The sequence below is a fragment of the Piliocolobus tephrosceles genome, chromosome 12, assembly GCF_002776525.5.
Source record: "Piliocolobus tephrosceles isolate RC106 chromosome 12, ASM277652v3, whole genome shotgun sequence".
NCBI classification, from domain to species: Eukaryota; Metazoa; Chordata; class Mammalia; order Primates; family Cercopithecidae; genus Piliocolobus; species Piliocolobus tephrosceles.
In genome coordinates, this window is record NC_045445.1 from 95,097,963 (window position 1) to 95,112,554 (window position 14,592).

Here is a 14,592-nt window from a genome sequence, read left to right on the forward strand (position 1 = left end):
GGCGCCCACCACTATGCCTGGCTAATTTTTCTATTTTTAGTAGAAACGTGGTGCCACCATGTTGGCCAGGCTGGTCTCGAACTTCTGACCTCAAGTGATCTGCCTGCTTCAGCCTCCCAAAGTACTGGGATTACAGCTGTGAGCCACTGTGCCTGGCCGGGTCTCCTTCATTTTTGAAAGATTTAGGTGAATTCTTCTTTGATAGTCTGACTCTTTCAACACTTTGACAATGTCATCTCATTGTCTTTTGGCCTATATGGTTTCCGATGAGAAGTCAGTTCTTAATTTTAATGAGGTCCCTTATACATGACAAGTCTATTTTTTGTCTTCTTTAAAGATTTTCTTTTTGTCTTTGATTTTCATCAATTTGATTATGAGTGTCTAGGTATGGATCTCATTAAATTTAGTTATAGTTCACTGAGCTTCTTGAATGTGTAAATTAATATTTGTCATTTGGTTTTGGAAATTTAGAATTATTATTTATTCTGATATTTTTTCTGCCCCTTTCTTTTCTATTTTTGGAACCCCTATTATGCATATTTATCATGTTTGATGGTGTCCAACAGGTCTGTGAGGCTCTTTCACTTTTTTAAATTTTTAAATTTTTAATTTTATCTATTTATTTATTCATTTATGAGACAGAGTCTTGCTTTGTCACCCAGGCTAGAGTGCAGTCGTGTGATCTTGGCTCACTGCAACCTCCACTTCCCAGGTTCAAGCAGTTCTCGTGCCTCAGCCCCCCAAGTCGCTGGGATTACAGACAAGCGCCACCACACCCAGCTAATTTTTGTATTTTTAGTAGAGGCAGGGTTTTACCATGTTGGCCACGCTGATCTTGAACTCCTGACCTCAAGTGATCTTCCTGCCTTGGCCTCCCATAGTGCTGGAATTACAGGCGTAGCCACCACTCCCGGCTTCTTTTTTTAATTCTTTTTTCTTTCTGTTCTTCAAAGTGGATTTCTGTATTAACCTGTTTTCTTGTTGGTTGATTATTTCTTTTTCCCACTAAAATCTCTTAATGGACCCCTCTATTTAATTTTTCACTTCAGATACTGTACTTTTAAGCTCTAGAATTTGCTTTTTAAAAACAACTTCCATCTCTATTTGGTGTGAGATATTGTTGTCACACTTTCCTTTAATTTTTTTAGGCATAGTTTCCTTAAGTTTGAATATACGGTTTGTCCCTTGGTATAGGTGGAGATCGGTCCCAGGACTCCTGCGTATGCTAAAATCCACACAGTCAAGTTCCACAGGTGGCCCTGAGGAATGCACATATATACAAAATGTCAGCCCTCCATGTATGCAGGTTTCACTTCCCAGAATACTGTATTTTCTATCCATATTTGGTTGAAAACAATCCACATATAAGTGAACCTGCACAGTTCAAACCTGTTTTGTTCAAGGGTCAGCTGTATTTATAATAGCTGATATAAAAGCTTTGCCTACTAAATCCAAAATATAGGCCCCCTCCAGGATGTTTTTGTTGGGTCCCCTTTTTTCCTGCATATGTAATCATACTTTCCTGTTTCTTTGCATGTCTCTTAATTTTGTGGTGCAAACTGGACACTTTAAATCATATATTACAGAACTCTAGTATCAGATTCTTCTTCCCCTCAAGGGTTGTTGTTGTTTTTCTTGTTGCTATTTAGTGATTTTCCTGGACAAATTTTACATTCCCTGCAGTGTATGGCCATTGAATTCCCTGCTAGATTTTCTTTTTCAAAGAGGCATAGTCTTGCTCTGTTGCCCAGGCTGGAGTGTAGTGGCATGATCTAGTTCACTGCAGCCTCAAACTCCTGGGCTCAAGCAATCCTCCCACCTCAGCTTCCCTAGTACCTGGGACTATAGGTGCATGCCACAACACATGGCATTTTTTTTTTTTTTTAAGAGACCAAGCTGGCTGGGCGCGGTGGCTCAAGCCTGTAATCCCACTAGCACTTTGGGAGACCGAGACAGGCGGATCACAAGGTCAGGAGATCGAGACCATCCTGGCTAACACGGTGAAACCCCGTCTCTACTAAAAAATACAAAAAACTAGCCGGGCGAGGTGGTGGGCGTCTGTAGTCCCAGCTACTCGGGAGACTGAGGCAGGAGAATGGCATAAAACCTGGGAGGCAGAGCTTGCAGTGAGCTGAGATCCGGCCACTGCACTCCAGCGGGGGCGACAGAGTGAGACTCCGTCTCAAAAAAGAGAAGAGACCGAGCCTTGCTCTGTCTCCAGGCTGGAGTGCAGTGGTGCGATCTCCGCTCACTGCAACCTCCGCCTCCCGGGTCAAGCGATTCCCCGCCTCAGCCTTATGAGTAACTGAGACCACAGGCACGCGCCACCACGCCCGTCTAATTTTCTTTGTATATTAGTGGAGATGGGGTTTTACCATGTTGGCCAGGATAGTCTTGATCTCCTGACCTCGTGATCCACCCGGCTCGGCCTCCCAAGGTGCTGGAATTACAGGCGTGAGCCACCGCGCCTGGCCCACATGGCTAATTTTTTTTTTTTTTTTTTTTTTTTTGAGATGGACTCTCGCTCTGTCAGGCAGGCTGGAGTGCAGTGGTGCGATCTTGGCTCAATGCAAGCTCCGCCTGCTGGGTTCACGACATTCTCCTGCCTCAGCCTCCCGAGTAGCTGGGACTACAGGCGCCTGCCACCACGCCCGGCTATTTTTTTGTATTTTTAGTAGAGATGGGGTTTCACCGTGTTAGCCAGGATGGTCTTGATCTCCTGACCTTGTGATCCACCTGGCTCGGCCTCCCAAGGTGCTGGGATTACAGGTGTGAGCCACTGTGCCCGGGCCAGGCCCACATGGCTAATTTTTTAAATTTTTGTAAAAATGGGGTCTTGCTGTGTTGTCCAGGCTGGTCTCAAACTCCTGGCCTCAAGAGATACTCTTACCTCAGCCTCCCAAAGTTCTGGGATTATAGGCATGAGCCAATACACCTGGCCTCACTGTTGGATTTGTTTTTATTTATTTATTTTTTAATTTTTAAGCCTGTTTTCCCAAGGTTCACATCTGAGCCAGTACCGTTTAGTGATGAGCCATGATTGGTCAGAAGAGTTCACTAAGTGCCTTGCCTGGATATCTTTTCCAAAGGGATCTCTGTTAGAGATCAAACTTCAGACAGTTTACAAGACAAGACAACCTTTGATTTACTTCCTGCTTGCCTAGGAACTCAAGGTCAACCAGAAGTGAGTGATTGGCACCTTCTCCTTTCTTAGGTCTTTTGTGGGCATGTCAGACTTTTATATTCCCAAGAATATGTTAGAGGTTTTCAAAGTTTCTTATGGTCATCTAGTTCTCCCAGAATTCCCTTTTAATTCTAGTCTAGGTTCTTATTTGCCCCAACTGAAATCTCAGCTTTAGGCAGCTGAGTTGTTACCTGCACTTTCCCATAGTCTCAGTAATGCCTTGCAGGTAGTCCCCTACTCTCCATCCCACTATGCTCTTCCACTTCCAGGTGAGTAGAGCTTTGAGTGAAATCAAATATCCACCACACTTGGGAAATAGAAATCTTTCCAGGGTGCTGCAAAATATTGACTGTGCACTGGAAATGGTGTTTTTACGGGAGCTCAAAAAGAGGTCTGATTGCTCCATGGTGTGCAGTGCTGCTGTTTGTTGGCTACCACAACCCTGAGCTGGGGAGCAAGGGGGAATGAGAATTGCCCCAAGTCAAAATGTCACAGATGCCAGTAGTTTCCATTTACCTTTATAGCCTGACATGTGGAGAATTTATCAAGTCCCTATGGCTATCTCACTTCTCAGATCTCCCTGTTTAGCTCAGGCTAACGGAGTACCTGCTTCTGAAGTTCCAAATCAAGTGAATCCCCTATGGTAGCAGCAACAGCAGCCAAACCTATTGTTTTCTCAGAATGCCCCACTTTGGTAGAATTGCTGGGCAATAGAACTGGGTGGGGGTGATGGGAACAGCCTTATGCAAAAACACCACAGATTGCACAGTTCTTACCTGAAAAGTTCAGTAGTTTTCACGAATAAATGCTTCTGATTTTGTTGTATTCCTTAGGACAAATTCTGGAGTACTAAAATGGTTGTTTTTGAATTTTGTCCAATTTTAGGATTGCTTTTGAGGGAGGTTTCTTAACATCCTCACTCTGTCATGCTGGAAGCCAGAAATTATCTTTTTTAGTAGGCAGGAAGGAGAGTATGTGATTATTGTACTTCTGTTAAATTAACTTGTTTATTAAAATATTTAGATGGTTTCCAAACCAGACTTTGTTATTTATGTGTTTATTTTTTAGAGACAGGGTCTTGCTTTGTCACTCAGGCTAGAGTACAGTGGCTCAGTCGTAGCTCACTGTAACCTCAAACTCTTGGGCCCAAGCAGTCCTCCTGCCTCAGCCTTCCAAGTAGCTAGGGCTCTAGGCGTGTACCACTGTGCCCGGCTAATCTTTTTTTAAATATTTTTTTGTAGAGATGGGGTCTTGCTATGTCGCCCAGGCTGATTTCAAACTCCTGAGCTTAAGCAGTCCTCCCGCCTCTGCCTCCAGAGTCATTGGGATTACAGGTGTGAGCCACTGTGCCAGGCCCTCGAACCAGATTTAGTATAAAAATGGTCATGTCTTCTTAAGTAGGAACTAAATTATCTTCATTTTCTCTTTCTTTTTATAACTCATGGAGGCCAAGTTCACAAAGACAGGGTGCTCCACATGTACCTTCCAGTAGTTTTGTTACTTTATTGCCTGTCACAGGAACAGATGATTTCATATTTCTAGCTCTAGTAGTGGTCTTTCAAAACTTGCTGACATTTCATCTTTTCCCATTTGGCCAAGATTAGTGGACACATTTGTTGGCCTTAGCACAGCATTTCATAAGTTGTCAGCAGGGAGTTAATAGGTGTTACATGGTCAAATGCGAAATGTGTTATTAAGTAATATAAATACCAGTCTCTCCACTGTAGAATTTCTTAGGTCCTTTAATGTGCTAATATGAACTGAGAATGTCCAAGAAAGGAAATAATATACAAAATCTCCCAAAACTATTTTACCAGGGAACCCATTTTAAGAAGCAGTGCTTGGCCAGGTGCAGTGGCTCATGCTTGTAATCCCTATACTTGGGGAGGCTGAGGTGAGCAGATCACCTGAGGTCAGGAGTTCGAAACCAGCCTGGAGGTTGCAGTGATCCGAGTTCACGCCACTGCACTCCAACCTGGGTGACAGAGCAAGACTCCGTCTCCAAAAAAAAAAAAAAAAAAAAAAAAGCACTGCATATATCCTTCCCTGCCCACAATTATACATGTTTTGTTGGAAACATGAGTTGATACATGATTTTGCAATGTTTATTTATTTATTTTTTTTTTTTTAGACAGAGTCTCACTCTGTCACCCAGGCTGGGGTGCAGTGGTGTGGTCTCGGCCCACTGCAACTTCTGCCTCCCAGGTTCGAGTGATTCTCTTGCCTCAGCCTCCCGAGTAGCTGGGACTACAGGTGCGTGCCAACACACCTGACTAATTATGGTATTGCAATGTAATGGTATCTACAATGTATTTGTGTAGTTAACTTATAATATGAGCATTGTGGTAAAATGTACAGAATAGAGCCAACATAACAGACATGAGACTGCTATCTTCAGAGAGGCCTGCCGGCAAGATTGGCCCTTGGCTGGTATGTGGAAACTTGGTTTCCCTCTGTTCCCTAACCGGTAAGTAGTTCACTTTGCCTGGTTTGTTGGTACAAATAATGTGATTTATGCTGAACACATGTTTTCCTCCTCAGAGTCTGGAATTTTGGTATGGGCCTCTGAGACCAGCCCCCAGTGAAAACCGTGGTCACTAAGTCTCTAATGGGCTTTCCTGGGTAGAAATGTGTACACCTGTTGCTGTATTTTTTTTGTTGCTGTAGAAAGGATAGGGAGAGAACATATGGAAGTCTGATCATGAATTTCTCTAGACTCCTGTCTTTTCCCTTTGCTGACCGTAATGTGTATCTTGCACTGTAATAAACCTTAGCTATGAATCTGAGTCCCTGGAGACCTGGTGAATCACGGAATGTGTGGGTGGTCTGGGAGATCCCAAGACATAATAAAAATGTTGCATGTATTAGGCTGGGCATGTGGCTCATGCCTCTACTCCCAGCACTTTGGGAGGCCAAGGCAGGCAGATCACTTGAGCTCAGGAGTTTGAGACCAGCCTGGGCAATATGTCGAAATCCCATCTCTACAAAAAATACAAAAATTAGTTGGGCATGGTGGCACACGCCTGTAATCACAGCTACTCAAGAGGCTGAGGTGGGAGGATTGCTTGAGTCCAGGAGTGTGACAGAGCCAGACCCTATCTAAAAACGTATATATTGGGCCAGATGCGGTGGTGCACACCTGTAATCCTAGCACTTTGGGAGGCCAAGGTGGGTGGATCATGAGGTCAGGAGATCGAGACCATGCTGGTTAACACAGTGAAACCCCGTCGCTACTAAAAATACAAAAAATTAGCCGGGCGTGGTGGTGGGTGCCTGTAGTCCCAGCTACTCGTGAGGCTGAGGCAGGAGAATGGCGTGAACCTGGGAGGCGGAGCTTGCAGTGAGCCTAGATCACACCACTGCACTCCAGCCTGGGCGACAGAGCCAGACTCCATCTCAAAAAAAAAAAAAAAAAAGTATATATTACATATATTATCTTAATCCTCAGAACATCTCTGTAAGGTAGATAAATATTAATGTTTGTCTTTTTTAGGTGAAGAGACTGAGGTTAGTGAGGTTAAGTAACTTCTTTTGGATCTCAGTTAATAGGTGAGAGAATCCAAATATGTCTGACTTCAAAGCCTTAGCTCTTAACTATTATACTGCATTGCTTCCCAAAACCATAAATTGTACCTGTAGTGGGTTGAGGGGAATGTATGATGATAGTGGTCTGAGAATACTTCATGCAGAAGATAGGATTTGAGTTGGTCTCGAAGGATAAATGGGCTGGCCAGGTGCGGTGGCTCAGGCCTATAATCCCAGCACTTTGGGAAGCTGGGGCGGGTAGATCACCTGAGGTCAGGAGTTCGAGACCAGCCCGACCAACATAGTGATACCCCATCTCTAATAAAAATGCAAAAAATAGCCGGCTGTTGTGGTGCACACTAGCAATCCCAGCTACTCGGGAGGCTGAGGCAGGAGAATTGCCTGAACCTGGGAGGCAGAGGTTGCAGTGAGCCGAGATTGTTTCATTGCACTCCAGGCTGGGCAACAAGAGCAAAACTCCATCTCGCCAAAAAAAGAAAAAAAAGAAGGATAAATGGGCAGAATTGAAATTAGGGGAAGTGGAAAGAGTATTGTCAGTAGATACAATTTCATGATATTAAGGCATGCAAACAGTAAAAATGCAAGATTTGCGAGAAAGACGTATAACTTTCAAATAGTTGGGTGAAATAGAGGATTTACAGTAGAAAGTTTTCCTTCTATACTTAAAAAAATTTGGGCTGGGCGCCATGGCTTACACCTATAATTCCAGCACTTTGGGAGGCCGAGGAGGGTGGAGCACGAGGTCAGGAGATCGAGACCATCCTGGCTAACACGGTGAAACCCCATCTCTACTAAAAATACAAAAAATTAGCCGGGCATGGTGGCAGGCACCTGTAGTCCCAGCTACTCGGGAGGCTGAGGCAGGAGAATGGCGAGAACCCGGGAGGCAGAGCTTGCAGTGAGCAGAGATCGCACCACTGCACTACAGCCTGGATGACAGAGCGAGACTCTGTCTTAAAAAAAAAAAAAAAAAAAAAAATTTGGCAGCTGCTACAGCATGTTTATGTTAGTGTTTAGTGTAAGATAATGAATCTGATCTAAAACAATTATATATTTAAGCTTAATAAGTGATACATGTTAGTTTAAGGATAATAAATAAAATAATGTTCTGCAAGGACAACCATGATTTCCCAGGTCTTTGCCACCTAAACAAGTGGGAATCCTGGTGGTATTAGCAGTAAAGAACTGTTGAAGCTTTTTTTTTTTTTTTAAGCAGCATTTTAGCTGAAAACAGCATTTCACTCATATTATTTTTTACTTATTTACTGTTTTGAGACACGGTCTTGCTCTGTTGCCCAGGCTGGAGTGCAGTGGTGCGATCTTGGCTCACTGCAACCTCCACCTAACAGGTTCACGCGATTCTCCTGCCTCAGCCTCCTGAGTAGCTGGGATTACAGGTACACGCCACCATGCCCAGCTAATTTTTGTATTTTTAGTAGAGACAGGGTTTAACCATGTTGATCAGGCTGGTAGCAAACTCCTGACCTCATGTGATCCACCCACCTCAGCCTCCCAAAGTGCTGGGATTACAGGCGTGAGTCACCGTGCCCAGCCTTCACTCATATTAATCTGGTGGTAGTTTGAAGAATATATTGGCTAGAGCCAAGGAGTGAGTCCATTTAGATCATTGCAATCATAGTAGTCTATGCATGAGATAATTAAGAGCTTATAGAATGGTAGAAATGAAAGTGGACAAAAGACATTGTATAGGAGGAATTTCATGACGTAGTGATGGACTGGATGTGTGTGTATTGGTGGGGAGATCCAAAGGATCTGAGTTTGAGTGGCTTGGAAAAATATTCAGTATCTTTAACAGAAGTATGACATTTAAGCCAATTGTCATGCCAGGATTGTGACAGGTTTGACCCCAGGTGTATTGACTTGAATTATTTATTTATTTTTTAATTTAATTTTTTTTGAGACAGGGTCTCACTGTCACCCAGGTTGGAATGTAGTAGTGTGATCATAGGTCACTGTAACCCTGCACTCTTGGGCTCAATCAAGCCTCCCACCTTAACCTCCCAAGTAGCTGGGACTACTGCTGTGTGCCACCATGCCCAGCAAATTTTTTTTGAGATGAGATCCTCCTATGTTGCCCAGGCTGGTCTTGAACTCCTGGCCTCAAGCAATCCTCCTGTGTCAGCCTCCTAAAGTGCTAGGATTACAGATGTGAGTCACTGTGCCTGGCCTGAATTGAATAATTTATTAACATCCAAGTAGAAAAATACATTTGGGAGTTGGTTGTGAGATTGTGATTGAAGAGAGAAATCAAGGGATAGGATAAGAGATAGAAATAATGCAGTGGAGTGATCACTGAAACTGTCTGAATATAGGCATCACCTTGGGGGAAAGAACAAAAAAGAACATCAAGGACTGAACTCTGGTTTTTTTCTTTTCATCAATAAGAAATGAATATTAAAGAGCACGTTTGAAGTTAATATGTTATTACTACCTATCATAAACCACGTTTGCATAGTACTTATTTTAATATGCATTGATTGGGTACTTTCTGGCTTGTGCTTGAATTAAGTGGTCTTTTATATTATGATATGAATAACTTTTAGATGAAATCAATAAATAAATGATCCTGCCTTATGTAAACCATAGTTAGATACTGAATAACATTCAAATAGCATTTTTTTCCTTTTCATATGGCACATTGTTCTTGATAACTTTGTGTGTGTGTGTGTGTGTGTGTGTGTGTAGTTGTTCTTTCTGTTGCCTGCTTAAGAGACACAGTCTCGCTTTGTCGCCCAGGCTGGAGTGCAGTGGTTGTTGCCCTAGCCCCTGTTTCATTTAAATACTTGTTTCAGTTTGTTAATTATTTTTTCCTCCACTTGTTGGCTATTGTGCCACTAGTGCAGCAGCCTTAACTTACTGCCAATTGAGTATTTAAGATAACTTGTTAGACCAGAGTTATGCACAAGAAGAGTCCTAACATTGTATTTCCCTTACTGGAGAAATGTTCTTTTTCTCCCTCCCCAGAAATGTTCTTTTTTTTTTTTTTTTTGAGATGGAATCTCACTCTGTACCCCAGGCTGGAGTGCAGTAGCATGATCTCAGCTCACTGCAACCTCTGCCACCCAGGTTCAAGCAATTCTCCTGCCTCAGCCTCCTGAGTAGCTGGGATTACAGGCAGCCACTACCGTGGCCGCCTAATTTTGTATTTTTGGTAGACACAGGGTTTCACCATGTCGGCCAAGCTGCTCTCAAACTCCTGACCTCAGGTGATCCACCCACCTTGGCCTCCCAAAATTATTGGATTACAGGCGTGAGCCACTGTGCCAGCCCCAGAATTTTCTTAAATTAATGACATTTAGACCTAATCTCTCTGCAACAAATGTTTTAGAAGCTGAAGGGATTGGGCACAAAAATATTTCTAAGAGAAGATGGATAGGCAAAACTGTGGGCATCGATATGTTCCTGTTTCTGGCTATCTTCTCTTTTTAATCCCACCTGCTGACATTCTTCTAGGTTGAGAACACAGTCTATAAAAGCTTCAGCTCCAAAGTCTTCCCCAACTTTGTTGTGCTCTTTGCTCCATCGCTGGAATAAGCAGAGAATTAGTTGAGTGTGCAAAGGAATAACAAGAAGAAATGATGCTTTTATTATAGACTGACTTTTGTGTCTCAGGATTTTATGTCCTAGAAAAATTGGGATTCCAACAAGTTGGTATGTCATTTTGATATATCATGGTTGCCCCACATTAGTAAATGTTGTTGTAAAACTCTTGTATATGTGAATGTTCTGATTAATTCATTAAACTCTTATACAACATTATTGTGTTTCCCTTTAATATTTAAGGCTGGGAGCAGTGACTAACACCTGTAATCCCAGCACTTTGGGAGGCAGAAGCAGGGAGATCACTTGAGGTCAGAGGACTGAGACCAGCCTGGCCAACATGGTGAAACCCATCTCTACCAAAAATACAAAAATTAGCTGGGCACGGTAGCACATGCCTTGATTCCAGCTACTCGGGAGGCTGAGGTGTGAGAATCGCTTGAACCCAGGAGGCAGAGGTTGTAGTGAGCCAGGATCGCGCCACTGCACTCCAGCTTGGGTGACAAAGCGAGACTGTCTCAAAACAAACAAACAAAAATATTTAATCACCTTTGAATCTAAATTTTCAGTAGCACAGGGTTCATAGAAGATCACAGACTATGCATATGCAATCATTGAGATTGTCATGTTTCCCTTTTCAAGAAATATCTTCTTCCATTTCCTACTTTATTATATCAGTTGGCATTTATTTTATTGTATTATTATTTTTTGAGACAGAGTCTTGCTCTGTTGCCCAGGCTGGAATACAATGGTGTGATCTCGGCACACTGCAACCTCCGCCTCCTGGGTTCAAGCAATTCTCCTGCCTCAGCCTCCTAAGTAGCTGGGATTACAGGCGCACCCCCACGCCCGGCTAATTTTTGTATTTTTAGTAGAGATGGGGTTTCATCATGTTGGCCAGGCTGGTCTCGAACTCCTGACCTCAGGTGATCCGCCCACCTCGGCAGTTGGCATTTATGATGGAGTACAACGGAAAGCCCACTGACCTGACAGTCAGGATATCTGGATTCTAGCCCCAGCATGTAACTCCAGTTGTTAATCTTCTGGGTCCCAGTTTCTCCGTCTATAAAACAGAATGATACTTGTGTATATCACAGGCCTGTTACAAGTTTCAAAAAGTATTAATATGGAAGCTTCTTGCATTACCTCTTGCAATTTGTTTTTGTATTTTTTCGTGATTAAAAGAAGTACCATAACAAATGTGTAAGACATCTTCACATGCTTGTTAAATCCCTGGAACTGTTATTATACTTAAATTCACAACTGTATTTCCTAAAATTAATTTTAGACCCACTCTGTTAAGTTTTTGGCTTATAATTCAGTCAGAGGAATTGGAACTCTATGAATATTTTCTATGAGAATGATATTGTAAGCATGAGTAATAGTACTCAATTATGATGTAAAGACTTAGTGTGATGTTCAGATTAGGAAAGTATACTTATGGAATTCTCTATAATTGATTTCTTTCATTTATTTGAACATCTTATGCTCCACAACTCATGAGGTTCATCAAACCATCTGTGCCTTCATTTCTGCTATTCTGGATACACATTCATCTTTTTAAATCGTAAACAGAAATATCGGTAAAAAATAAAATAAGATTCTAGTTTTCTGAAGCTTCTTGAAAGTCAGTATGGTATATTGAAAAGATACAGTGTCTTTGTCTAGGCTTTAGAGTTCCAGGCCTGTCTCTGCTGGTAATTAGTTGCAAGAACTTGAGCATGTCAATTTACTTATTCTGGGCCTTGTTTTCCCATTATAAAAGTGGCTTGCACTAGACCTTTTTTTTCGTTTTTAACATTCTTTGATTCTTTTTTAACTCTTCTAAGTATCTATCTGAGGGAGCTGATGAAAAGATTAGAGTTTATACTAATTTTTATGAGTACTATTTATTACACTTGATTTATACCTAAGGTAACCATATAATTTGCTGTCCAAACAAGAGGAAACTTTCTTTTTGTTTTTGTGTGTGTGTTTTGTTTTTGTTTTTGTTTTTTTTTTTTTTTTTTGAGACGGAGTCTCACTCTGTCCCAGGCTGGAGTGCAATGGCATGATCTCAGCTCACGGCAACTTCCGCCTCCCAGGTTCAAGCTATTCTGCCTCAGCCTCCTGAGTAGCTGGGATTACAGGCGCCCACCACCATGCCTGGCTAATTTTTGTATTTTTAGTAGAGACGGGGTTTCACCATGTTGGCCAGGCTGGTCTTGAACTCCTGACCTCGTGATCCACCCGCCTCAGCCTCCCAAAGTGTTGAGATTACAGGCGTGAGCCACTGCGCCCAGCCAAGAAGAAACTTTTGAGAGTGAAAGGGTGTACTGTTAGCGATTACTCCAGGACAACAGCTTTAAACCAGGATGTCTCAGGTAAACTAGAGTGTGTGTTCACCCTAATTGCACCCCATGTGTGGTTCTGTCAGCTGCATTGTTGGCCAAAGAGTTATCTGATTATCAGTTTTAATTCCTTTTCATGGTTTCCCTGTTTTTTTTTTTTTCCTTATAGATCCACTGTGTGTGGAGAGTAATGCAGCATCATGCCAGCAGTCTCCAGCCAGTAAAAAAGGGATGTTCACAGATGACTTACACAAGCTGGTGGATGACTGGACAAAGGAAGCAGTAGGAAATTCTCTTATTAAGCCAAGTTTAAACCAACTTAAACAAAGTCAACACAAACTAGAGACAGAAAACTGGAACAAAGTATATGAAGTAAGTTGTTTATATCCGATTTACTTTATTTACAAGAACTAAAACCATAAAAATTGATGCACTTAGGCCTATAGTTATAGTCACTATGAGAGGGTGGTATGACTTGATAACATAGAGACTTTTATCGTTTTTTAAATTCATTATGTCTTTGAGCAAATTATATTTTAGACCATGAGTCAGTAAACTTTTGGGGGGAAGGAGCCAGTTAGTTAATATTTTAGGCTTTTCAAGCTATACTATTACAACTACTCAACTCTGTTATAGTGCAAAAGCAGCCATAGAGAATATATAACCAAATGGGCATGACTTTGTTCCACTAAAACCTTACTTATAAAAAGACGTGGTAGGCTGTGGTTCGCTGACCCTTGTTTTAAAAAGACTGTTCTGGGCCAGGCGCGGTGGCTCAAGCCTGTAATCCCAGCACTTTGGGAGGCCGAGACGGGTGGATCACGAGGTCAGCAGATCGAGACCATCCTGGTCTACACGGTGAAACCCCGTCTCTACTAAAAAGACAAAAAACTAGCCGGGCGAGATGGCGGACGCCTGTAGTCCCAGCTACTGGGGAGGCTGAGGCAGGAGAATGGCGTAAACCCGGGAGGCGGAGCTTGTAGTGAGCCGAGATCGCGCCACTGCACTCCAGCCTGGGCGACAGAGCGAGACTCCGTCTCAAAAAAAAAAAAAAAAAAAGACTGTTCTGTTTAAAAAAAAAAAAAATCCAGCAAGTATCAAAGAAGAAAGCATCTGGAATGAAGGTTAATTCAGTACAGTGTTCCAAGAAGAGTTTGGGTTTTAAGGAAAAGTTTTCCTATGTTTCACGTCAATATTCTTAGATCTGATAAGTTATTTGTTCATTATGAAAAAGAATTTTAAAGTTCTTTAAGCTAGAATATTATAAGAGGTGTTTTAAAGAAAAGATGCCTAGTTATTGCATGTGCCCTTAGTCAGGTGTACATGCCATGAAATGAAAGATGCCCACAGTGCATTCTGGAGTAGGAAGAAGTCAGGCTTAGAGAACAGCATACATAGTATAATATAATTTATGCAAAATTATATACATTAGATATGCATACATATGAAAAGCCATGAAAAATATGCTGGATGGTGGAATTTAGGCCTTATTTTACTTCGTACATTTCTGTGTTTTTGTATTTTTAAAGTTAGTGACATTTTTTTTCAAAATGAGTAAACCTATTAAAATGGAATCAGGGCTTAGAATTTTAACCCCTTTAATTGAAAGAGATTTATCTCTGTGTGTTATATTTGTGTATATGTATTTTTATACATATATCGTCATATAGTTTGTTAAAAGAATAATGCATTTATTGTTAATATTGAATAAAAATTTTCCAAATCCTCGATTTCCCAAATTAGTGAGCAGTATATTTCCTTGGGAGCTCTGTATATTTATCTTACTTGTGGCACCAATTTATACACAGATAGCATCACCATTGTGAAAATTGGAAGCCTTTAGAGGCAAATTTCAAGACATAAATGCATTTGTACTGCCAGTGAGAGAACCTCTGAGTACTGTGTGAATGGAGGCTTTTGTTGACTAGTTGGAGGGCTGTTTACTGGAGTATAATAGAGGATGTTTGGAGG

At 41.8% G+C, this 14,592-nt stretch overlaps 1 protein-coding gene and 1 long non-coding RNA gene across 3 annotated transcripts in view; one reads left to right on the forward strand and one right to left on the reverse strand.

Annotated features, from left to right (window-relative positions):
* WNK3 (WNK lysine deficient protein kinase 3) overlaps positions 1-14,592 on the forward strand; it is a 171,181-nt gene that overhangs the window by 148,727 nt on the left and 7,862 nt on the right. For both annotated transcript variants that reach the window (XM_023202477.3, XM_023202476.2), the window contains one exon: positions 12,791-12,993. In XM_023202477.3, the coding sequence (XP_023058245.1) occupies positions 12,791-12,993 (203 nt within the window). The remainder of the gene's footprint in view (positions 1-12,790; positions 12,994-14,592) is intronic.
* Positions 1-14,592, reverse strand: part of LOC111536171 — a 33,276-nt gene that overhangs the window by 5,175 nt on the left and 13,509 nt on the right. Inside the window, exons 2-4 of the long non-coding RNA XR_002729662.2 lie at positions 11,278-11,354; positions 10,187-10,276; positions 3,961-4,113 (exon numbers count right to left, since the gene is read on the reverse strand). This is a non-coding gene — a long non-coding RNA (uncharacterized LOC111536171). The remainder of the gene's footprint in view (positions 1-3,960; positions 4,114-10,186; positions 10,277-11,277; positions 11,355-14,592) is intronic.